At 36.2% G+C, this 25,264-nt stretch overlaps 1 protein-coding gene across 1 annotated transcript in view; it reads right to left on the bottom strand.

The window, feature by feature from the left end:
* NLK (nemo like kinase) overlaps positions 1-25,264 on the bottom strand; it is a 161,789-nt gene that overhangs the window by 24,495 nt on the left and 112,030 nt on the right. The window contains exons 4-5 of the mRNA XM_055334265.1: positions 5,961-6,067; positions 4,428-4,513 (exon numbers count right to left, since the gene is read on the bottom strand). Coding sequence (XP_055190240.1) covers positions 4,428-4,513; positions 5,961-6,067 — 193 coding nt within the window. The remainder of the gene's footprint in view (positions 1-4,427; positions 4,514-5,960; positions 6,068-25,264) is intronic.

The raw sequence follows: 25,264 nt of genomic DNA, 5'->3' as shown, positions 1-25,264 counted from the left end.
ATTTACAAATGTAAAGTAAAACAAAATAAGCAAAAAATCAAAATCTTGATATATCTCTGAACTTCAAAAAGTTTTCAATGACACAGGTAGAGTATATTTGTGTCAATATATAATTTGATCTTATTTGCATAAGAGGGATAAAAATCTAAAACTTCCTTATTTTTATACAAAATGATGTATCTTAATAATATTCTTCTGACCTTTAATCTGTTTTCAATTGATAACTAAACCAAAAAGACAGCTCAATGCATATTTCTAGGTTTAATGTAGAAACCAAACTATTTTCAAGCCTTATCGAGAAAGGTATTATAAGGAAATAAAAATGGGGCCTATAGGGGCAGCCCCAGTGGCGCAGCGGTTTAATGCCGCCTGCAGCCCAGGGTGTGATCCTGGAGACCCGGGATCGAGTCCCATGTCAGGCTCCCTTCATGGAGCCTGCTTCTCCCTCTGCCTGTGTCTCTGCCTCTTTCTGTGTCTCTCATGAATAAATAAATAGAATATTTAAAAAAAAAATGGGGCCTATATTGAAGACCTCTTGAGCTATGTTCACTGTCTTTATGGGAAACATAAAATTTCCTTAAATCTATGGGTTTCAAACTGAATCCTAAACTTCACATGTTCCTCTCTATTTAAAATACTATTCACAAATGTATATGTTAAAATGTAGCACACCGTAGAATACCAATGCTACTAGGTTCATTCATTTCTTCATGGTGTAAATGTTTAACTGAATGCCTCTTATGTTCTGCACAGTATGTTAGAACCTGGTAACACAACAGTAAATGAGAAAGATTGGTTAATTTATATGCAGACACAGGAATAAATCTTTTCTTGTTATTTCTGTTCAACTGAAAAGTATGCTGAGGTTGCAAGGTGAGCTGTTAGTAGACAGCAGCGGCACAACCACCAGCAACTTCTGCTTATTTTCAGGAATTAAGATTTTCTTAATACTGGGCTACCAAAACAAAAGGTGGGAACACTGGGGTTAAGATAAGAGAGCAATGGCTTTCTAAGCCCCAGCACTCTCAATGATTAACTTCATGAGTCAATATTATAAATAATGAAATAACATTGTTTTCTAAATTGAAGTCCTAGCATAAGATTTTATTTGAAAAAAGGGTCTGACAACTTAAAAAATCTTTGAAAGCCATCCTAAAAAGAAAAAAAAAAGCCCTATAAGTTGCTTAGCAAATTCTCCCAAAGGCTAGTGTTCAAACAACACGTATTTTAAAACTCTCTTCCGTGGGCCTGACATTTTATGATACCTTTTAATACAAAATAAAACCAGAGAACTTAAATCCATTTTCCTATATCTTTCTTGTGTTTATAGTAAAAAAAAAAAACAAAAAACAAACAAACAAAAACCAACCACCCACCGGACAGAAAATGTTTTCTGTTCTAAAGCAAGTCCTTTGTTTTTATTTTTTTTTATTTTATTTTTTTTTATTTATGATAGTCACACACACACAGAGAGAGAGAGAGAGAGAGAGAGAGAGAGAGAGAGAGAGAGGCAGAGACATAGGCAGAGGGAGAAGCAGGCTCCATGCACCGGGAGCCCGACGTGGGATTCGATCCCGGGTCTCCAGGATCGCGCCCTGGGCCAAAGGCAGGCGCTAAACCGCTGCGCCACCCAGGGATCCCAAGTCCTTTGTTTTTAAAAACATCAGTCTGTCTGGATTCATTTTTGGCAATTTATCTGGAAGAGAAGCTAAACCCAAAGTAAGAAGCTGATATGATCAGATAATCAAAAAGATAATGAGATATCCAACAAAATTAACCATTTTGTGCTTAATAGGAAACAAAATATATTCACAATATGAAAGGATACTAATTTTAAAAAATGTTTTATCATAATTGTTTTCGATGGATTTGTACATTTGAGAAGAAAGAATTAGTGTCTGTAGCTTGGCACTCCATTCTGGGTTTTAAAAGTAGGCTGCTAAGACAAGTCAAAGGAGTGGACACAATTTCAATTTATCCTGAGCTGTGTATTGTTTATTCATAAATGACATTTTTCTCTAGTTACTCATCTGTATAACTGTAAGTTACAATACCATAACAGACAATTTGAAAACACAAACTTCAAGTAGATAATGGCATCAAGCATGACGGATTCTAAATAAAATGCTTTGTGAAGTTCTCCAAGCAAAAACCAAAATAAGAAGAAACTGACTTAAACTGCACATAAAGCTGATTTGGTCTGAACAGAATAAAGAACTCCTAAGGTTTTTAATTTTTTAAAAATTAAAATGAATGTTATGCAGATAGGTTGTTGCTCTCTTTAAAAAGTGGAAAGGTAGCAGGGAAATGAATTCAATGACCTATAGAAGGAGTATTTACTTTAGTGGATACTGGGAACAATTAATTTCTCTGTGGAAATAGAGTGAACTACAACATTAGTTGTTTTCAGGGAAAATATGAAAGATAGTTTTATTTTTACTTAAAAAAATTTTTTTTAAGATTTTATTTATTTATTCATGAGACACCGAGAGACAGAGGCAGAGACACAGGCAGAGGGAGAAGCAGGCTCCACACAGGGAGCCTGATGTGGGACTCCATTCCGGGACTCCAGGGATCATGCCCTGAATCGAAGGCAGACACTCAACCGCTGGGCCACCCAGGCATCCCATGAAAGATAGTTTAAAAAAAAATATCTTTCTAGGGTTAAATCAGGAACAGTTCTTCAAGGCTATAATGGAGAATTTTTTTCACAGTATAACATACCAGCTTTTAAAGAAAATTTGCCCAGAGTTTAAAGAAAGCATTTAAAATACAAAATGATCTTATTTATATACTTGCTTTTAATATTTAGCTTAACTGCCATCAAGCTAAGTAACAATGACAGCTTGATAACTTATAAAGCAGGCAACATCTAAAACCCAGTTTTCTTGGGGTGCCTGGGTGGCACAGTTGGTTAAGCATCCAACTCTTGGTTTCGGTTCAGGACATGATCTCAGGGTGGTGAGACTGAACTGCTCTGTCATGCTCTGTGCTCAGCATGGAGTCTGCTTGGAACTCTCTTTCTCTGTCTGCCCCTCACCACTGTGCGCTCTCTTTCTCTCAAATCTTTATTTATTTAAACATAAACATCAATAAACTTTATTTATTAAAACAGAATAAACACCAATTTTTTTCAAATACATCAGTTGGAATGTTAAGAATATTTACAATAGACTGAAGCACCATGTAATACGGTAGCCACTCATAAAATAAATGGAAATTTAAATTTGCTTACACAGAAATGACAAAGCCCTAGGGCAGCCCTTATCTCTAATTTCTATGATGGGGAAAATATGGTGGGCCTCTCACTAGGAGTTCCACAAAAACATCTAAAAATGCACATACGTGGATTTTGTGATTTGTGTGCCACTTTAACAAAAAACAATGAGCAGGGGTTTGGGTGGGTGGGTGGAAATACTAAGGGAAAGTAAAAATGGAAATTGATGGCTTTGAGATTTTGTAATTAAATCCTGTAATTCCTCTTCAGAGGGAGTAGAGGGATTGGCCACTATATATTGTCAAATACATCTGACGCTTTTCTGGCTATTTTCACTTTTAAGTGTTTCTACTTTGCTATCTCAGTCACACAGGGTATAAAAATGTTAGCTGTGTAAAAATATAGATAATCTTGGGGTGCCTGGGTGGTGCAGGAGCTTAAGTGTCTGCCTTACATCTCAGGTCATGATCCCAGAGTTGGGCTAGAGCCCTGTGGAGCAGGGAGCCTGCATCTCCCACTTCTCCCTCACACTTCTTGTGTGCTCTCAAATAAATAAATAAAATCTAAAAAAAACCCAAACAAACAAACAAACAACCCCCCCCCCCAAACACACACAACAGGGATGCCTGGGTGGCTCAGTGGTTGAGCATCTGCCTTTGGCTCGGGTCGTGATCCTGGGTCCTGGGATCAAGTCCTGCATCAGGCTCCCTGTGAAAAGCCTGCTTCTCCCTCTGCCTATGTCTCTGCCTCTCTATGTCTCTCATTAATAAATAAATAAAATCTTAAAAACGAAAACAAAAACAAAAGCAACAACACATACACAACAAACCACAACACAGATGGTGTTAAAATTCATACTTCGTTCTCATATAAATAACTTATTGGTCTTCCAGTATATCTTTTGATATATACTTCCTTTAGCAATGGACCAATCAAAAAAGAAATCACCTTCTCTACCTTCTTTCTGGTCACATCATAATTCCAATTTCAGTATTTCTAAAACATGCAAACTATCATGAAGAAACCATGAGTCAAGACTACAAATTGGCTACTATGGCCATGACTAGCAATTTTGCTAGAGAAAACTCGGTTCTTTAATTTTTGGTAAAGTGATGAAAATAAATTTAACTCTTTCACAGAAACACCTTGTTCTTAAAACTGACTTGGCATTCTAAATTTTTCCCAGATATTTGAATAAACTGAAAACTACCTTTAGAACACAGTTGCTGTTCACAAGGAGATTCCCTGGCTTAATGTCTCGATGTAAAATGCCAGCTGAATGGAGATATTTCAAACCTGAAATAACAAATGGATTTAATTGCAGACATTTAATTCTTTTCAGTCAACCAATGATTTGGGGGAAACAAGAGAAACAGAGAATATAGGATATAAGATTGTTCTCTAAGTAACAGCATAATAACCATTATGAAAAGCTTGACTTAGTCCCACCTCGAAAAACTGTAATTTTCCAACAGTAAGATAAGTGTCATCAAAGGTTTGCACAACCTATAAATAATGCCTGTAACTCAAAAGATGAATTAGATTTAAATATAGATAAGCTTTTCAGGCACTGGAATTAAAGTTGATCATACCAATATCCTTGAATGGCTCATAAATGTGGGTGGCTACTGGAGCTCTGCTATGGGTACTCTCAACCTGTGATTCTGGGCATGCTCCAACAAAAATAATTCTCATTACCCGATAGGGAGCCCTTCCCAAGGCAGATTTTCATGGATAAGACTAAATTCAGCAACCTGCACAGGGCTGTCAGTAGTATTCACCACTCCTGAGATACAAGAGAGTAATCAGTGCCTTTAAAATATTTTTGATATCTTAAAAGACTGAGTTTTAGCACTGGTAGAAAAAGGCTACAGCTTCAAGGCTGAGTCTTTTGAATAAAACACAGCAAATCATATATATATTGTTACAGTGTAAAAAAATATTCAATATCCAGTATCTTCATTCTGTCCCCCACCACAGAATATCAACAAATCAATGGAAGGTGAACATCCTAGTTTTAATATTGTGTGTTTTCATTCTGTTGGCAGATGCTTTTTAACCTCTATAAAGAATAACTGAATTCTATGAATCTTGGTGTGGGAGTGGAGCAGGGAGAGTATATTACTAGGTAAGAAAGCTGTTTCAGCTTTAAACAATTCTCCATTTGTAACAGTAAAATGATGGCCAGAAGAAGCTCCAGCAATGTTGGCTCAAACTGCCTATCAAGTCTCTTTAATGAACCAGTCTGGAGAATTATTTAGCTGGATGTTTCTCAATCTCCTCAATACTTTGGCTTTAAGAGTCATTTTCTTTTTCTAGAGTTGGACTCAGGTATACCAACCAGCCAACATTTTGCCCACACTTGAAGAATAAATGTCATCAATAGGGAACAGTTACTTTTCAATGGAGTCACCTGATGCCAGCCATATATTTTTACTAAAAGCTGCTTACCAGAAACTTTATGACAGACCACAGGGTTCCACAAACTATCCTGCTTACTTACCTCCCTAGATTAACCTACTTAATGGAGTAATGAATTAGAGCTCTCTCTTCTATCAGTGAAAATAAGAACCATTTGGACACCTTAAAAACCTCTTAACATCAAATAAATATTCCTTGGTCAAAAGAGAAAAGTCTTTAGGGAAGAAGAAAGCCTTGAAAAGTCAGATTAAAGTTCAAATGAAAAGTAAAACATTTCACTTATACAGTGACACCACCTTTTTCTTCACAAAGAAAAGCTTACCTCGCAAAATCTGATAAAGAAAAACTTTGACATGATCTGAGCTGAGTGGTTGAGGAGAGACGATAATTTTATGTAGGTCACTCTGCATCAATTCTGTGACAACATATCTTGAGGTTATAAGTTAAGGAGAGTTTCGAGAATTCAGCCCCCAATACCCTCAAAGTAGGCACTAGGTCTAAAGGATAACTTCCATTCTTAGAGCTGGAAAAAGCTTAGGGAAAGGAAGCTTCTAGACAGTATGACAGAAGTGAAAATTCCAGCCCTTACAAGATAAAAAATCGCCAAAATTAAAGAATTTACCACTTAAAAGTTAACAGAAATAAATTTAGTGACTTCTCTATAATTAGCATTATAAAAGAAAAATAAGGGTAAATATTTTTGAAATTAAATGTTTAATTCTAGGATAGTTAACATACAGTGTTCAGTTTCAGGTGTACAATACACTTATTACAATACAGTGATTCAACAATTCTATACAGTATTCAGTGTTCATCATGATAGATGCACTCTTAATCCCCTTCATCTATTTCACCCACTCTCCCCCATCACTTCCCCTCTGGTAACTGTTCTCTATAGTTAAGAGTCTGTGTTTTTCCTTTGTTTTGTTTCTTAAATTCCATGTACGAGTGAAATCATGGTATTCGTCTTTCTTCAACTGAGTTATTTCGCTTAGCATTATATTCCCTAGATCCATCCATGGTTGTTGCAAATGGCAAGATTTCATTCTTTTTATATTCCATTGCGTATATATGTACCACATCTTTTTTTTTTATTATTATTTATGATAGTCACACACAGAGAGAGAGAGAGGCAGAGACATAGGCAGAGGTAGAAGCAGGCTCCATGTACCGTGAGCCTTATGTGGGATTCGATCCCGGGTCTCCAGGATCACGCCCTGGGCCAAAGGCAGGCGCCAAACCGCTGCGCCACCCAGGGATCCCTATGTACCACATCTTTATCCATTCATCTATCAATAGGTACTTGGGCTGCTTCCGTAATTTGGATATTGTAAATAATGCTGCAATAAACATAGGGGTGCATATATCTCTTTTGAATTAGTGTTTTGTATTTTGGGGGTAAATACCCAGTAGTGAGATACTAGATCCAAGGCAGTTCTATTTTTAACTTTTTGAGGAACCTACAAACTGTTTCCAGAGTGGCTGCACCAGTTTGCATTCCCACCAAGAGCGTAACAGAGTTCCTTTCTCTACACATCAACACTTGTTATTTCTTCTGTTTTTTATTTTAGCCATTCTGACATGTGAATTGATATTGCATTGTAGTTTTGATTTGTATTTCCCTGATGACAAGTGATGTTGAGAATCTTTTCATGTGTCTGTTGGCCATCTGTATGTCTTCTTTGGAGGAATGTCTGTTTATGTCCTCTCATTTTTAATTGAATTATTTGTTTTTTGATGTTCAGTTGCATAAGTTCTTTATATTTATTGAATATTAATCCTGAATTCGATATGTCATCGGGAAATATCTTCTCAAAAAGGATAAACATTTTAAATGACAGCTGGACCAGGAAGAATGTGAAGACCAAATAGTCTCAGGGTCTATTCAGACATGTTACTGGAGCATCCTTTGAATGCAAGCAAGAGAGGGTTGGTGGTCTCACACTAAGCCACCATGGCACCAATGAAAAGTATGACAACCTACCCATCAACTATGGGGTTTAAGTTACTTTATAAAGAACAGTACTCCTAGAAATGTGCAAAATGATTAGTTCAAACCCAAGTCTATCTACCATCTTAATTCTTTTTTTAACTTTTTCTTTTTTTACATTTATCCCTCCTTTATTAAGTTTTAAGATTCCTAGGCTTTGTACTTTTATTCACTCAGGGTTTTGTTCATATAACACATGGAGATGATCAAAGGCCGGAGCCTAGGGAGCAATGAGATGTGGAATTCAGAACTCTTATGAAGGGTAACTCTTTTGCTATACCTAGAATAGGGCAAATTCATGCCTTACCCTGCCCACAAAGGACTCATTACAAGTTTGGGTGAATTCTGTGATTTAAATTTAACCTTCCTTAAAACAAGGGGAGAGTACTCTTAACTTTACAAGATGTATACCAGGCTTCAAATTCTTTTGACACCTTGTGAAAGTTAGTTTCATGTTCTGAGTTAAAACACTAAAACTCCCCTAGCCCTGTACAACTGAAAGCAGGGAAAGGCAAAGCAACAAAGCAGAGATGTTATTGGGCTGCAGGGTTATTCTCCTTTCTTACACAGTTCTTCTGATCCTAACTTTCTTCTTCCAGAATGATATCATGGAATCTTTTGAAAGGACAACTCATCTGACAGCCTATAAAACACCTCTTACATCAGTATTGTCCCATAGCTAATCCTAGAAGATAGGCCATCGTAGGGGCAGTTGTAGTTGTAGGGTGCTTAGCATGAACTATAAATGAACTAAGAGGGTCCCAGGACTCTTATTTTAGCATTTACATTCTTGCTGTAAGGGTAAATGCTAGGCATATAAAACTAAAGATGAGAAGGGGTTTGCTTTCAGAACTTAAATTTTTCAAAAGTGCTGTTATACTTTGGATTTTACTTTTATGAGCTTTAAAGACTCTTGTAGTCATAATCTGGGGTCATAATCTGGGGAGAATGATAGAATGATTTAAAAACTATTCTAATTTAACGTTTTAGCAAAAGTAAGTAGTAACAACTTGAGAGAGGAGAATTAATAATGATAACACCTGACACACAGTCAAAGCGCCCTCCGTGAAACATTTTCTTCAAATGGCTTCTAGAATACCCAACTGTTGGCTTTTCTTCTCTCTCACTGGTTGTTCCTTCTCAATCCTCCTTTGTTGTTTCTCTTTTCCAACCACGTAATGTTGAAATGCCCCAAGGTATGGTCCTCTTGTCTTTCCACACTGAATTTCTTGGGTGATTGAATCCAATCCCAAGACTTTATAAACAACATATATGCAGATGACTCCCAACTTTTATCTCTAGTCAATCTTGTTTCCTTAAATCCGCCTTGTTAATCAAATTGTATACTCATCATCTTCTCTGGATGTCTAGTTGACATCTCAAAACTGTCCAAACATGTATTCTCCATCCGTCCCCCACCAAATCACTTATTCTAGTTGTAGGCATTGCCACAGCAAACCTATTTTTCCAGCAAGCTGCTTATACCACAAACTACAAACCCTGGAGTCATTCTAGATTTCTCTTTTTCTCTCTTACTCTACCTCCAAACCATTAGAGAATCTTGTTGGTTCTTTCAAAATTTAGCCACAGAATTAAGACTACTTATCATGGCCACTGTTACCTCCCTTGGCCCAAGACTAGATTTCTGTATTTCTAGATTTCTAAAACATAGCAGCCAGAATAAATTTTTGACTATTACATTTCTATTTTGTCTACATATTGATAGTTACTTTATGATATAGAAAATATTATTTTTAATGTTTTTATATTCTTAGGTTACTTTAAGTTTTATTAATGGACTTTCTGAAGAATTACATTCTACTCCATAATGAAGGTTAGTGAGGGCATGAGATTTTACATGTAGAATTTCCTAAGGACAGTCTTCGGTGATATGCTAGAATCATTCTATAAAATAATACATCTAAGTTAAATTACTATATTATTACCAGGGTTAGATCTAGATTTTTTTTCTTAATGGCTTAACCTTTTTTCTTACACAAATTTTTAAACACGTGGAAAACCTGAAAGAATTAAAGTGATCATCCATACACACACACACACACACACACCCTAGATTTTACACTTAACATTTTGCAATATTTGCTTTAGTACATGTTTATCCATGGCTCTTTCCATTCTTCAATTTATCTTATTTTTTGGCTGCATTTCACAGGACATCTTTTTTAATAAAAGCCAGATTATGTCACTCTTCTGCAAAAGTTTCCCATTTCATTTATAGTCAAAGCCAAAGTCCTTAAAATGTTCTCATATGGCCATAAATGATCTGATCTCCTTACTTCTCTGACCTTTTCTCCTATCACTTTTGCTATTCTTTAAATATGCTAGATATACTCTGACCTTAGGCCTTTGCTTTAGCTACTCCCTCTGCCTGGAGTGTGTTTTTCTCTCTCACTTCCTTTGTGTTTTTGCTCAAATCTTATCTTTTGAATGAGGCCTGACCACTCTAATATTACATCTTGCATGCCTTATACAAAAACTACCCCCACGCACAGCTCTTTTTCTTTTTTCCTTTAGTACTTATCCTATGTAATTTACTTACAGTGTTTATTGTTTGTCTCCCCAACTCTGCCCCATGAGGGCAAGGGTTTTTGTCTGTTTTGTTTCCAAGTCTATCTCAAAAGCTCAGAAACAAATGCCTGCATGCAGTTAAGTCTCCTGTAAACATCCGTTGAGTGAATGAACTAATACATACTGAGTACCTACTAGGTAAACCAGCACCTTAAGTATTTTAAAAATATCAACTCATTTAGTTTTCATGGCAACCCTACAGGGAAGGAGGTGGTATTCCCAATTATAAATGAGGAAATTAAGGTTAACAGAAGGCAGGTAACCTAAGGTTATACAGAAGTAAAACTGGACTTGACTTATGTTGAGGACTGTTTCAATGGTTGGATTTTATCTTCCTTTGAGTTATAATTTTAAAAGCTGTAATAAAATATACTAAATGTTCACTGTATTTTTATAGAAGACTTTCAGCTAAGGGATGAAAGGGATGAGACCGATCAGCATTACCTCAATTGACCACTCAACCTTAGCAACACTTAATGTGTGAAAAGACTTCATGTGTCTGTGATATTCACACCACTGCCTGGAAAATATTCATATCTTAAACAAAACAAAACAAAACAAAACCTTAATATAGGGGCACCTGGGTGGCTCAGTTGGTTAGGCATCCAACTCTTGATTTCAGCTTGGGTCACGATCTCAGGGTCATGAGATGGATTCCCATGTCTAGCTCTGTGTTGGGCTCACCACTGGGCATTGAGCCTGCTTAAAATTCCCTTTGCCCCATCGCCTCAGAAAACAAAAAACAAACCTCAATATAATTAATCCTCTAGCTCTAATTACCAGTTTACTAGAAATATGGGGAATAAAAGAACAAGAGATGCCATGAAGAAGCAATCAGCTAAACACATAATGTGGATCATTCCTTAAGAAAATCTTTCCAGGGATCCCTGGGTGGCTCAGTGGTTTAGTGCCTGCCTTTGGCCCAGGGCGCGATCCTGGAGTCCTGGGATCGAGTCCCACGTCAGGCTTCCGGCATGGAGCCTGCTTCTCCCTCTGCCTGTGTCTCTGCCTCTCTCTTTCTCTCTATGTTTATCATGAATAAATAAATAAAATCTTTTAAAAAAAAAAAAAGAAAATCTCTCCAATAAATGACAAAAAAGTAGGATGGGTATTTAAGAGGAAGGGAAAGTAGGTATGTTTGGAATAAGTCTTAAAAGATGTAATAACCAAATACAATATATGGACTTTGTTTAGAACCCGATTTAAACAAACTTGATTAAAAAAGAGATCTTTGAGGAAATCAGGGAATAGTAAGAAATTAGCTAATTTTACTAGGTATGATAATGACAATCATTAGGTTTTTTAAGTCCTTATCAGTTAGAAATGCATGTTCAAGTATTTATAGGTAAAATAATTTGATGTTTGAGATCTACTTTAAAATAACTCCAGCCTTCCCAATAAAAAGGGAGAGAGGACATGAGATTGGCAAAATGATGAACAATTATTGAATCTGTGTATTAGGTAAATGAGTTATTATATTGTCTCTACTTTTCTGTATTTTTGAAAATTTCCAAAAAAGTATTAAAAAAACCCCAAAACAAAACACTGTAGAAAACTAGGGAAATACAAAAAAGCCAAGGAATAGAATAATTACCCAGAATTCTACCTCTTTGAATGAACCTATAACATCTTTGTGAAAATGTTGTACATGCATATGTATATTTATTTATTTATTTTTAAATTTATTTATTTTTTTTCTTTTAATTTTTATTTATTTATGATAGTCACACACAGAGAGAGAGAGAGAGGAGAGAGGCAGAGACACAGGCAGAGGGAGAAGCAGGCTCCATGCACCGGGAGCCTGACGTGGGATTCGATCCAGGGTCTCCAGGATCACGCCCTGGGCCAAAGGCAGGCGCTAAACCGCTGTGCCACCCAGGGATCCCTGTATATGTATATTTAAAATTGGGATTATGACGTATACATGGCGTTGCTACCTGTTTTCTTAATAAAATATAAGCATTTTCTCCTGTCATTAAATATTCTAATAAGCAGAAATTTTGTGACCATAGTGTTCTACCATACAGAATTCATTTAACCAATCTATCATTGTTGAAAATCCAAGTTATTTCTAATTTTCTTACTTTAAATAAATCTGAGATAAACATATCTCTATCCATATATTTATGTGAATTTGATTATTTCCTAATACATTCCTTAAGCAGAATTATAGTGTTGAAATAGAACATACTACATATACTTTTTTTTCCCATTTAAAATAACTTGTGAACACCTTTCCATGGTATATATTTCTTTTTTATAATTTAAATAGTATTGTGTTATGGAATATGTCATGACTTAAGCAATCCCTATCATTGGATGCTTAGCTTATTACTATGTGACTGTAATGTAGCTCTGTGGGATGGCTTAGTGCTTTATAGTTTTGTTTCATGAGGGATCCTCAATTATGAATAGATGCTTTCTCTTAAGTTAATCCATTTCTCTGGAGAAGAGTTTTCCAAACTTCTGTCTTAGAAGGCATGGGCCAGGCTGCCAGGGTTCTGTATGAGTTAGAGAAGGGGTCAAAGACCCCATAGCTCACTCATGCTGCTTCCAGGAAATAAAGCTTTAGTTTTTTGAAGGATAGAAAAAGATCTGAGTCCTACTATTTCTTTCCTGTACATAAAATTAAAATTTTTTTTATCCACTAGGAAATCTTAATCATAGAGATAGGAAAAAAATTTCTACTTGTACCATTAAGCCTTAATCAGAACTCCCAAAATTCTTGAGTTGACTCCAGAAATCTCAAGGGACTAAAACACAGAAATATTATGAATAAACAACAACAACACAAACAGAAAAACTTTACAACTGCCATCACTGTATTAAGTGTTGTCAACTTGAGATTTTACTCAGGAAAAAAAAAATTCCCAAAGACAGTATAAATGCATTTATCTGGGATGTCAGTCATGTCTGCTGAGTCTGAGAACTTTTTGTTCCTGCAAGGATTGAAAAGTTGCATGGAAATGAAGAGCAGGTTATATTCTATTCTGCCTTTAATATCTACAAATGGGCAGCCGAATTATGATGCCAGAATCCTTACTGTTAGTAGTGACAGTTGGTACGCATGCAAGTAGCAGAGAGAAAACATCTTAATTTTCAAGTTATCAGGTTGAATTCATATTGCTGGCACATGAAAAATCTTGCTTTGACTTAAAAAACGTATAAACGATACAGAAGCCAAAAACAGAGTAAGTATGAAATAATGTCATATGCTTTCTTCTAACAGAGACTACATTTTCAAAGAAAGGGGAGAAGGAAAAAAAAACAGAAAGGGGAGAAGGAAAACATTGGCTGGCTGGAATGGCTAATATAAACAGATATTTTACAAATAATTATTCATTTCAGAAAAAAAATCCTACATTTCATTTAGCATTTCAAAACATATATTTCCAGATCAGGGTGTTGTTCACTCTAAATCTATTGGATTTGAACTGGTAATACTGGACTATTACTGACCAACAAAAATAATAATTTCATATGGTTCAACCCTAACACAGAGCAAAGTGTATCAGGTACCAAATGAAAAGCAAGGCATTCAAAATGAATATAAAGCATGATTTCAAATGGTAAAGGCAATTCTTTTCTACTAAAACCACATACATATGTGCATAATTTTTCATAAAATATAAACCGGCGGTATTCCCCGGGCTAAACACAAATGACTACATTACCATGTCACTGTCTGTCCTCAGGATCTGTGAACCTGAAAAACCTTTTATTCAACTGTCTGTTACAATACTTAAGAAAGGAGAGTGCTACTTTCATACCTTTGGTTAAGATGATGACAAGCTGACTTAAAAGAATGGGGATAGAGCACTAAGTGATGCAGAGGATTACTGAATCTCTATATTGCATACCTGAAACTAATATAGCACAATATTTTACCTATATTGGAATTAAAATAAAACCAATATATATATATATAAAAAGAATGGGCATAGGTTGATAAACTCTTAAATTAACCAGAAAGTCTAGGGCAAAACCATACAGAGCTTTGTCCATCTTAGCCATTTTGCTTATTACCTCTGTGCAGAGATACTTTCTTCTCTTCTAAAATATTTTAAACACAAAAGACTGAAAAATGTTAAATGTATTATTATTATAATGTGATTAAAATGGCGAATCTGCAGAGAGTAAGTTTTATCAACCTTTAGTTTAGCAAAGTAAATTCTTCAGGGGAGATACATTTTTCACTCCACATAAAGGAGTTTTTCTTCATAGGAAACAAGCCAACAAACAGGCCAACCTTTAAAAACTTGATTTCTCTGTACAAAGAATTCCTGAATTTGAAGATTTAACAGTACATCTTCAGAAATTTAGAAGCAACACACACCACTTTATGATAAGGTTTCTGCTTTGCTCCAGTATAAATCCTCTGAAGTCTCAATCCCCAGCATAATGTCTCCCAGATGTCTCAACTAGTTGCCATGCCAACTAAAGCAGCTTAAATTAAATGAGGGCCTGAAAAAGCACCTGCATCACTCCAGGTCTGTTGCGCATTAAATAAAGCTCTCTTGACAGGGACTCAGAGGTGCCATTAACTTGAACAGCAGATATCTGATTATTGTTTCTGAGTAATTTAATGAGGGTCTCTAAACAAGAGGGAAAACAGGGTATGCTTTCCCTCTCTTGGTTCTTCTAAATGGGACAGCCTCTCCAACAGCTGGTGTATCCACTAGGTCAATGACTTTGCTATGGCCTTTTAAGTTACCTTTGGCTAAAGAGAAAATACAGGATTAAAGTTATGGTTTTCAGGAGAGTTTTTAACAGATTAACCATTTTCCCCTATTAAAACTTGTCATTGAAAATATGATCTTAAAAATACTGTACGGTATGCCAACCTCAGAGTGATTTGAACAGCCCTGTTATAAAATAAATTGCTGCTGATTGCAGCAATTAGTTAAGTAGCTCCACGAAATATGGATTTCCAAATGTACTGATTTGCTTCAAAAAAAATGAATGATGCAAATTAACAATTATAAATTCAAGAGTGGGGGGCAGCTCTGATGCCTCAAGTGCCCAAGACAAACAACAGTGTTTCTGCGTTGTTTAAAAGAGCATTCTGTTGTGGATCTTGTTATTGTTGCTAATGTTGACATTTTAGGAGCTTATTTTTAACGGGGTAGAAAACAGTCCTTTTGCTGCTTTCTCAAATATTATTAGACACTGGGGGATATTACTTAATAGAAACAAACTCAGACCAGGATGGTTATGTGATTTACCCCAGGTCATATTCCTAGTCTGAAAAAAGCTAGAACTACCTTTGGTTTCCCAATTCCTAGTTCAGTGCATTCTCTACCCCACAAACCTGTTTCCCATAGGAGCCAGCCTATTCCTATTTCTTACCCAAATATCATCAGAGTATGCAGATTACTTTGAAATAAAGAAAAGCTGAATTACATTTTAAGATTTTATTTTTAAGTAATCTCTACGCCCAGTGTGGGGCTTGAATTTACAACACTGAGATCAAGAGTTGCATGTCCACCGACTGAACCAGCCAGGTGCCCCCAAATTGCTTTAAATTATGTGCTATGAGGAGAAAAAAAGGAGAAAGGAATCTAACTTTTTGTTGAAGATTCTATGTACCATTTTATATGTCACCTCATTTAGTTATCATAATAGCTAATTTGAAACTATTCCTATTTAAGAGATGAGCACACCGAGGCTGGGAGAGCTTAAGCTGTGGACACAGAGCTTGGATTCAAACCTAGCTTGTAATGATTCTGCAGTCTGACCTTTTCCATGAAATTTCCCTCACTTTATTTACTATTAAGAGAGAAAATGAAATTCATGAGAATGCCATTACTTGCATGATACAAAACCAAGTTTCTTTTCTTTTCTTTCTTTAAATATTTTATTTATTTATTCACGAGAGACACCGAGAGAGAGGCAGAGACACAGGCAGAGGGAGAAGCAGGCTCCACACAGGGAGCCCAACGTGGGACTTGATCCCAGGATTCCAGGATCACGCCCTGAGCCAAAGGCAGACGCTTAACCGCTGAGCCACCCAGGTGTCCCCAAAACTAGGTTTCAAACAAAAATCAGAGATTCAATACTACAATACATAATTCATCTTTTAGGACCCCTCTCTTGCCCTGGGTTTTCAAACGGGAAGTCACTCTATTCTTCAACAAATATTCTGACCAGGAGCATGTGCCAGATACTGTTCTAGGCACTGAAAGTGCAATGGTGTGCAAGAATGTCACTGCCTTCACTAGCTTTATAGCCTAACAAGGGAGATGGATAACAACATGCCATGGCTGTTAATCGCATAAAGCCCCGTAGGCACTGTTCTGCAATTGAATATGCCAGACTTGCCATCACATAGCCAATAGAAATAAGACAAACAAAATAGCACAACCAAGAGATGTCCTTAAAGAGAGAAATCGCTAAATTCTTAGGACTACTAAATTCTAATAACTACAGAGATTTAGACCTTTAAACATGTGAGAAAATCCGGGCATCTGGCTGGCTTAGTTGGTAGAGCATGTGGCTCTTGATCTTGGGGTTTTAAGTTCGAGCCCTGCATTGGATGTAAAGACTCCTTAAAAACAAAATCTTAAAAAAAATGTGAGAAAACAATCAAGATTTCTTCAGCTCCTACTGAATTTCTAAATTAGATGCACATTCTAATTGGCAACTTACCTCTATCTGTAAAAACACATACATTTGACTTCCTTAAAATGGTTCACCTAAAAAAATTTTTTTAAACACAGGAGAAATAATAAAAATAAAAGCAATTAACACTTACTGAGTTCTTACTAGGCACCAGGCACATTCTAAGCACTTTGAATTATCTCAAAGAATTCTCACAAGTCACAGGCTATTATAAAGAACTAATTGTTCTCTTTTTGAGTTTGTCTTTCCTTTTGGAAGGAACTGAATCCGAAGATGTCTGAAATAATTGCCCAAATCCACACAAGTACTCTTATTCATTTCTTCTAGCACATGAATTAGTCTTAGTTCTGTCACTAGAAGGCCACAACCTTAAGTAAGAAATAACCCCACAATTTGCTAAAGGATTATCTCAGTTTGCTGAAAAGTATGTGAGCCTCCAATATGCTATTTTTAAGACAGGTTCCCTTGTAACAGATCTAGACTGGGGGTGCAGAATGTCAGGCTTACAGGTTAAATAATGATTCTCCTTTTGCCATCAACAGAAAAATAAGACAGAAGTTAAAAAATCTCATAGAGGCGAGTTTCTCTACCTCGCATTCTTTGCCTCCGTCTCTTTCTACCTCCTGAATATTTCACTTCATTCAAATCTTACTCCTCTTTCCTTTTAGTCAAATTAAGCTAAAATTGATACTCAATAAACATTTCCTTGTACCTATGAATCATATATGCTTACTTGAAATAGCTTCTTGAATAGCTACATGTTCATTATTAACTTCTTTAAATAGATGAAAATTTTAAAAATCAGCATGTGTATATTAATATATATTCAATTATGTATTCATAAATATATAAATATAAAAATAATAGGGACCCCCAGCTAACATATTGTGTGGGGTAGAGGGTTGGGCTAGCAGCCTTTGACAAGAAAATGGGAAGGAAAAAAAAGTCTTCACTCGAGATTGCTGGAATTATAGGACAGGCCTTTGGTAAGAGGTCTAAATTGAGAATATAATCTGGGAATCATTAGATATGGTAAGAAATAATCTGTATTTTCTACTAAATGAAATCTGCCATAAACAGATTTTTTTGTTGGTTTTACTCTTGGTCACAATCTTCCTACTTTTTTGCACAAAAATTTTTTTAATTATTTTTTTTTCATTTTTCCCCTTTTTATTTAAAAAACCCCTAGATATTGAAATTACGGAAGCACATCACCATTAGTGAGTTATAAATTCAACCTTAACCTCTTAACATTCTTTAGAATAATGCACATCAGTGTCATTAGCAGTTTTTAGTGCATAGTGCCAAAATATAATATGCAGGGCATCCTGCTAGACTTTCACAAAAGTTGCTGAGAATGAAAATGTGTTCATGAAGGACAGACAGAGGGACCCCTGGGTGGCTCAGCAGTTGAGTGTCTGTCTTTGGCTCAGGGTGTGATCCTGGTCTGGGGATCAAGTCCCACGTCAGGCTTCCTGCGAGGAGCCTGCTTCTCTCTCTATGTCTTTGCCTCTCTGTCTCTCATGAATAAATAAATAAAATCTTAAAAAAAAAATGAAGGACAGAGATGGAAGCAGGAAAAAAGCAAAATGACTCTTCTAAGGATCAAAGAAATGAGGTGGGAATATATTAAAGATACCAGAGAGGCAGAGAAAGAAGTATTTAGGATTAAAATCAGTTTTGCACAATTTTCTTTGATGCAAAAATGATTATGGGAAAGGCTAGGAAACTAATCTAGAGCCTGGCAGCCCAACATACTCTCAATGGTAAGCCTCCTCTGACCCCCTATTCCAATTAAAACAAATCTGTACTATGATCAATATTTGCTTAACTCACCTCTATGACACTGCATCTATTTTAGGAAGTAACGTAAGAGTGCATGATAATCAGCTTCATGCCAGAAAACCTGACTACTCCGACTGTCAAAGGTAATTCTGCAGAAAAAGTTACACAATCACCACAGAAACAAATGCTGACACCAGATTCTGACCTTCAATTATGAGTAAGATGATTGACTCTTTTTCTCTTCTTAGGAAGTCATGATTATTCAAAGCAGCCTCAGAGGCTGCAGGGCTGGTGCCAGCAGCATCTTTGTGTAACCATCATCATTAGCATCCATAAATACTGACTGGGCACCAACTGGGTGTACAGCGCATGCCAACTCAATGACAAAATAGTGAAAAAAGATAGATGAAGGCAAGACAACATTCAAGAGGTTAGAAAAGACGGAGATTGATATGTAAAAATCAAATAGAGAAAACAAGAAAGCAAAAAGATTTTAATGTACTATATACGGCCACAGAAGCTTGACTGGAAAAGAAAAATATTGAGGAAAAAAGTGCTGATATTTATTGAGTTTTCTATAGACTAACCATCCAGCTTTAAATTTATTTAGCTTCATGTACTTACTACTAACTACTGCAAGAAATAAGTCCTATCATTGTTCCATTATACAAACAAGTGAAGAGTTAGGAGAGGTAAAGGAACCAACCAAAGATCATAGCTAGTATGCAGCAGAACAAATACAAGATCCTGGCCTTTGTTCTTAACTTGTGCTCTCTTTCAAAGGATAAAGTAAACTTCAGGGAACATGGCTAAGGAAATAATTCTAGTTCAGAAGAGAGAAGACCAAGAGGATGGTTTTTAAAATGAGGAGTTTAACGAATTTAGGCAGTGGGAGGCAGTGTGGTGTAGGCTTTGGAATGAAATACCAGGTTAAAATCTCAACTGCTACTTACTGGCTTGATTACATTGGGCAAATTAAATAACTTCTCTTTGTTTCTCCATTTATAAAATAGGCACAAATGATATCTACCACACAGGGTTACTGTCAGGTTTTGGATGTTGTATGTGAATCACATATAAACGCCTGGCACATAGGGAACAAGAACTCTTGGTAGCTGCTATCATCATCATTATGATGGGAGGGAGGAAGGGTACTAAATTTATTAAGTATCAATAAGCCAGGCATGGTGCCAAATGTACAACATACACTAATTCACTTATTACTGAAACAGTCCTTCAAAGAAAAATATCTCCATTTATCACTGAAAAAACTGGGAAGAGTAACATGTAACTCAGGGAAGGTCAAAAGCAAATGGGAGGAGGGGAAATAAGGATATGAAATCAGGAATGGGGATCCCTGGGTGGTGCAGCGGTTTGGCGCCTGCCTTTGGCCCAGGGCACGATCCTGGAGACCAGGGATCGAATCCCACGTCGGGTTCCTGGTGCATGGAGCCTGCTTCTCCCTCTGCCTGTGTCTCTACCTCTCTCTCTCTCTCTGTGTGTGACTATCATAAATAAATTAAAAAAAAAAAAAGGAAATCAGGAATGCCCAATATCAGAGTCTATGCCTTTGCCAAAATGTATAACCGTGTTCTTATTCTTTCCAACATTTCCCCCTCCCTGAAGAAAAGGCCAAAAGAATGCAAATACAAAAAAAAAAAATAGGGGCACTTGGGTGGCTCAGTGGTTGAGCGTTTGCCTTTGGCTCAGGTCGTGATCCCGGGGTCCTGGGTTTGAGTCCTACATGAGGCTCCCTGTAGAGAGCTTGCTTCTACCTCTGCCAATGTCTCTGCCTCTCTGTCACTCATGAATAAATAAAATCTTAAAAAACAAAAACACAAAATAGGCAACCAGTTTAAAAAGATCTTTTTAGTTACTGATTGTAAAAGGAAAGATCAAGGCAACCTCTAAAGGATATCACCGCTCAAGAGGAAATTTTTAGTCACTTATTAAATGGGGTCTTGTGGGTTTTTGGCACCAAACAGTATGTCAACGATAGTCACATTCCTTCATATGAGGACATAAAAACCTTTTCAGACCAAAAAAAGTTTTCTACAGGGCATATTATTTTTGAGAGAGATGCAGGGTTGGTTTCGGACAGATTGGAAACTCAAGGGAGCAATTATAAAAGTGCTAATCTCTGTGAGACTTTTGAGAACCTCCACACAGGGACCGTGGTTCTGGTAAAGGGTTTCTAGTAACCTAATGGGTTTTCTGTCTTGAGCTCAGGGTAGTAAAAATTAGTAACTGATTAGTATTCCACATATCCAAAACAGTAAAAACATACACATGCAAAACAAAACTGCTCAGCTCATGCATAACATATTTCCTCTGGAAAAAAGCCACGTCAACCTAATTCTATTTTCTACCATTTGGTTCTCCTGCCACCTTTATAAGTGATGTATCAATAAGAGGGAAAGACTATCAATTAAACATGCAATTATTAAATCCATTACCAACTGCACAAATCAGTGCTCACAATACTTAATAATGGCATTCATATAGTATGCAGAGAGCAAATATAGTAAGTAGTACATAAATAAATTGTATCTGGCTAAAATACAGATTTGTGCTACTGTGCTGTAACTCTATGAAGTTCCCTGAAGTACTGCTCTCAAATAAATTGAGTTGATAGCAGAGACTCAGCTGGTCTATGAAGCGGCTAAAAGCCCCACTGCTTCCCCACATCCTCCAATTAAGGCAGGTTTGATATATTTAGTGGCTTCTGAAACCTCTGGGTCTCCACATAAGACATGCCTCCTAGAATCTACCAACCTTAAAAAAAAATAGAAATAAAGTCAGAACAGTGGGATATACAAAAATATCAAATAAATGGTCCTATGAGTCTCCCTAAATTCTCACACTTAAGTTAAATGTGTCAAGAGGCTAATAATCAGAAGGTTAAGCAGTTCAGGAGAATGATAATGGGGTTATGAGGCTTTTCAACAGCTCAAATTAGGTGTGGCTTTGTTGTCATCCAATATTACCCTCTAATAGTTGGGAGGCCTGACAGCATTTCATTCCCACAGCTGGGAAGTTTTAGAGACCTATTTATTTTTTAATAGAGAGGTGAAAAGACTAGATTCAAGCTTTCTTTTTTTCTTTTGCTTCACCTGGAACACAGGTGTTTCAAAGAGCTGGTGTGAATAAGTTGGCTCTATCTATAGCGATTCTCTTCAAAGCAGGGGAAAAAATGCCAGCTGTGAGTTGGAAGTTTAAACAGTTCTTTAAAACAACCTCATGATTTGCTAATACACTAAAGCCTGGGTAAACTGAATGCAGGCAGGCAGGGGCACTACTAGGAGACGTAACCATGGGGCAGAAGAAAGAGAATGGTTCCTGGGACGTGGGCTAAAGGAGGAAATTGTCGTATCTTTCTAATTAACAAGAAAGGTTTGGGAGAGGTACTGGAAAAAGCACTAAGAAACACATAATGTGGATTCAGTCTGAATTGAAGTCTTGGAGGTGTCAGTGAGTTGTACGCTGAATACATTTTTCTGGGAAAAGGAGACCAGGTAAAACATGAGGTACTGAGGTTAACAACCCATTGGTCATTAACAATTCACAGCTTATTTAAAAATAAGAATCCTCTATAAAGACAGGCTATGTTCGTTAATGGTAGGCCATTATGAAAGTCCGTTTGTGATGAGTACTTGCTAATGCCAACTGTTGGTAGTTGGCTTGACACATTTTGTTTGCATCAGAAAATTCACAGGAATTCCTACCATCTTTCAGCTTCAATAAGTTCTATTTCCTCTATAAGGCCTTCCCTTACAGTTCTCAGTCTGTCAATCTATACCAATTTAATCTTTAAAATAACTCTATGAGATAGGTCCATTATTATTCTCATTTTATTAACCAGGAAATTGAGGCACAGAGAGGTTACAGGCAATAAGATCACAAAGTCACACAGGTTGTAAGAAGTAAAGCTGGAATTCAAATCTAGGTAGTTTGGCTCCAGACTCCACGCTCCTTGCCACCACAACAGATTTTTTTTTTTTTAACAACATATTTTTTCTATTACATCAAGCTAGCAGAATGCTGACTAGGTAGGCCCTGAACTAATCATAAGGATTTTGAAATAAACAGAGGATAAGGACCTCTGTTCTTGTTTCATGATGTGATAGCAAGTCATTAAACTCAAGACCATTACTGTCGGGCAGCAGAACTAAGGGATGATGAGAGTATGGCAGGCGGAAGGATGAGAAGGGTACTGATTATAGAGTGCTTTAAAATCAAGAATATCAACTTAGGCTCTAGTATTTAGTATTGAGGGAGCCATCAAAGCATTGTAGGAGAAGAAATGGAGACACTCAATAGTTTCCTAATATAACAAAAATATAGGAGAAAGTCAATATTCCACATTCCCATATTCAGGCCTGCCAGTCTATGACTTAGAATGTTCCCACCTCTCAGACAAAAGAGAAAGAATAAAACCAATTCATTACACAGCTTCTACTATCAATAAACACTGGGGGAATTTATAAGCTATTAGGAATTAATGTTTACTAATAAAAGTGTACTAATGTAAAAAAAAACACTGCTAAACGAAAACTTTAATATAATAGCTAATCATCCTGGACAGCTCACATTGTATATAAATGAAAATTTGTGATATGGTCTTATGTAAAAAGACTACCTATCAGGTTCAAAAACTCTCACCATCTGCAGTTCAAAACTACAGTGATTTGACCTGCCTGCTCAATTGAACTCAAGTCTGAGAACACATTTAATGTTTTATGTGCAGTGAGCAACTGATTTTGTATGAAAAATTATTAATGATATGTTAAAAGCTTTCAGAAAGCAAAATAAGGGTATTTAACTGGTTTAGCTGGATTGGGAGAAGAAAATGGAGAATTTATTGTGTCAAATTATTTCCTACATAATGAATATGGACAGAAAGCTCTGAAAATACAATATTAATCCCTAAACAGTCTTTATTGATTTCAGATAATGAAAACTGGATCATTCTTTTTTTCCATTGCATATTGGACAAAAATCAACACTAAGCCAGACCAAAAAGAAATCTTGCAACATTAAATATTTATCAAGTAGGCATCATATTGGTCAAAGGTTCTACAATCCTCCCCTTCCTTTTTTAAGAGTCTTCATCTTTGTGATACATAGAACAAACACGAGTCAGGTGATTTTTCCAAAAAGACACAGTGAATTTGTGGCTTAATAAATTATAGTATGTAGTTAGTCCTGTCTAGCTCCTCTAGCCAAGAATTCTCTTATATGAAAAGTCCAAGAATGACAGTGAAAACATGCTTAAATTCACATTAAGCATTCATTCTGAAACCTTGCCGTTCCTATTTGAAAGAAGAAAATCTCACAACCATAAATATGTGAGACTTAATAGATTCACATCCCCCCCCCCAAAATCAGGTCCATAGAGGAGGAAAATTCAACCTAGATCTCAGAATGTAACTGCCTCTGAAATAAAAATGAGGGCATTAAATAGCACGGATAATGAAAATCTAGTTTATGGATATTGTTGATTTCAAACAATGCTTTCCATGTGGAAGAAAAACAGCAATGCATCACAGAGAATTGCTTTCTCCTGTAACAAATGGTCAGCCCTAAATCTCATCATCTTGTTTGCAACAAAAAGCATGGGCGCCTTTGCAACTAGAAAAAAAAAATCTGTGTGCTTCAATTAGAATCACTGACCTTTTCTGAAGCATGCCTGTGCTTCTCTATAGAAATCAATGGAATAAAAGGTCACGTTGTTAAAATGTTTGAATACAACAATCTTTCCCAGGCAATGACAAATTCCTTTTCTTTTTAAGGTAATTAATCTGTTGTGTATAGCATGTCAAAAATTTAAAAATTAAAAACTACCTTCAATTTGCAATTTAAAACTAATTAAAAATCAATTCTATCACCAGAAAAAAGGGAAAATCACTGGAAAGATACATACTACATACTTTGTTCTACATACTGTCATAGCCCAGAGGGTTCTGTTGGCTGAGTCCTTGTCACTAAGGCTATAAACACACAGGAATAAAACAGAAAGAGCATCCTAGAGAAAAAGAGGTTATTTCAAACCTCAGCTCTCTTCTTTCCAAAGTGCCCTAAAGAGACAAGCTTGGTTTGTGTCAAATATAGATAGTAGGGCTTGGTGATTTACTAATTTTCCATCATAACCCTCCAAAGTAAATGCACATACACACAAAAATAAGAGTTTAAGAGCCAAGATATAGAAGCCAAAAGAAATGACTGGAATAGTCATTTTTTCTGAACATAAAAAAAAAAAGATATCTGAAGAAGAGCCTTCTCCTAGATTAGAAACATTTTACTTTTCCAGTTTTTTTAATTCATGAAGAGAAAGGGCAAATTCTTCAATCACTTCTTAATCCATTCAGAAGATAAATGCATGTATCATATAAACTGCATCATGCTTCTTACTGCTATTACAACAAATCTTAATGCTTTCTAAGGACAACGAGCTTTCACATTAGACCCACCAACCTTTCTTAACAGGTCTAAAAAACTTACTTCTGTGTCCAGACAATCTGGTTTCAAATATCCTTCTGCCCAACAGAATTTGAGAGCAATTTATTCCAGTCTGATCTATTGTAAAGCTGCAAGAATGATGTCATTAAAACCTGAGAAAAGATTGCTATCAGTGGTATAAA

This window comes from Nyctereutes procyonoides, unplaced genomic scaffold (genome assembly GCF_905146905.1).
Source record: "Nyctereutes procyonoides isolate TBG_1078 unplaced genomic scaffold, NYPRO_anot_genome, whole genome shotgun sequence".
Taxonomy (NCBI): domain Eukaryota; kingdom Metazoa; phylum Chordata; class Mammalia; order Carnivora; family Canidae; genus Nyctereutes; species Nyctereutes procyonoides.
This window is presented reverse-complemented; position numbering and strand designations above follow the sequence as displayed.